The 1126-nt window shown below is 39.3% G+C and overlaps 1 protein-coding gene across 1 annotated transcript; it reads left to right on the top strand.

Moving 5' to 3' along the window:
• Positions 1-145: 145 nt before the first annotated feature.
• SARC_05510 (hypothetical protein) lies at positions 146-1095 on the top strand (the record flags this gene model as incomplete). The annotated part of the gene is made up of 2 exons (XM_014300617.1): positions 146-308; positions 918-1095. Coding segments are annotated over 2 exons (341 nt in total), but the record flags the coding sequence as incomplete, so codon positions are not given.
• Between the last annotated feature and the right edge of the window lie 31 nt (positions 1096-1126).

Here is a 1126-nt window from a genome sequence, read left to right as displayed (position 1 = left end):
TATATGTATATGTATTTTGTATATATATAATATTTTGTGTCTGCGTACAAAATATACAAGATTATTTGTTTGATATTTAGTATACGGCTGGTGGTGTATGCGTGTTGCAGGGTTATAAAGTTGTATATATTTTCTTCAACTATTTATGATTTCAACGTTGGAGTTCTCAATTTTATATTTTTTGTTGTTGCAGTTGAACAAATCAGAAGTCTGGGCTGAATGCGGCGAGGAATGTCTGATAATTAGTGCACAAAACGGATTCACGGAAATTGTCAAATTCTTCCTGTCTGTCGGAGAGATCGAACCAGGTAGGTTTATTACCCGAGCGGCGTAGTTCATAGCATAGAGATAAATACAGTTGGTATATATCTAAATACTGTCATATCATAAGTACTTACATCAATATTAGTATACAGTGTATATACATAAGTATCGTTGTCTAGTTTATATGTAGTAATAATCGAAGATGAGAAGACGTGGAGTGTAGTCGAGCACAATACACACCTCCTGTACCTGAATATATAACAGCATGGCTGGTCATGTAAGGTTGCCAGTGACAGGGCTACAAAGCTAAGCCGTCAGAATTGAGCCATGGACATGTGCACGTGTCTATGCGAGTAGATAATTGATTCTCGCTCTGCCTATGACCATACGTTTGTTTTATTACACAAATCATACGCATCAATATTTGTATGTATATTTATACATCCATTCCATCTCCGAGCAAGGTATATTGTGCAGTACACTTGCGCAGGATGTACTATACCAACGCATTGGATTGACATGTCATGTACAAATGGCTCCAAGACCTTCAAAATGCCCCCCAAAAAAATCCCTACACCCCACAATTCCATATCCGAAAACTTCAATCCTCTAAAACCGTAAAGATTTGATACCCTCACCTGCATCGTTCTTAGGACGCGCCAACAACGAGGCATTGGTACTGGCCTGTGCAAATGGACACGAAGACACTGTAGCGCTTCTGTTATCCGAGACCACAAAAGGAGTCGACCCATCAGCACAGAAGAACAGAGCCATGCGAGGGGCGTGTGCGAATGGCTACACAGAAATCGTGCAGATGCTATTAAAGACGAGGTATTCATTTGTGATGCTATTTTATATAGAA

Source organism: Sphaeroforma arctica (assembly GCF_001186125.1).
Source record: "Sphaeroforma arctica JP610 unplaced genomic scaffold supercont1.354, whole genome shotgun sequence".
Classification (NCBI taxonomy): domain Eukaryota; class Ichthyosporea; order Ichthyophonida; genus Sphaeroforma; species Sphaeroforma arctica.
The sequence above is the reverse complement of the archived record's forward strand: the minus strand, read 5'-3'. Positions and strand labels throughout refer to the sequence as shown.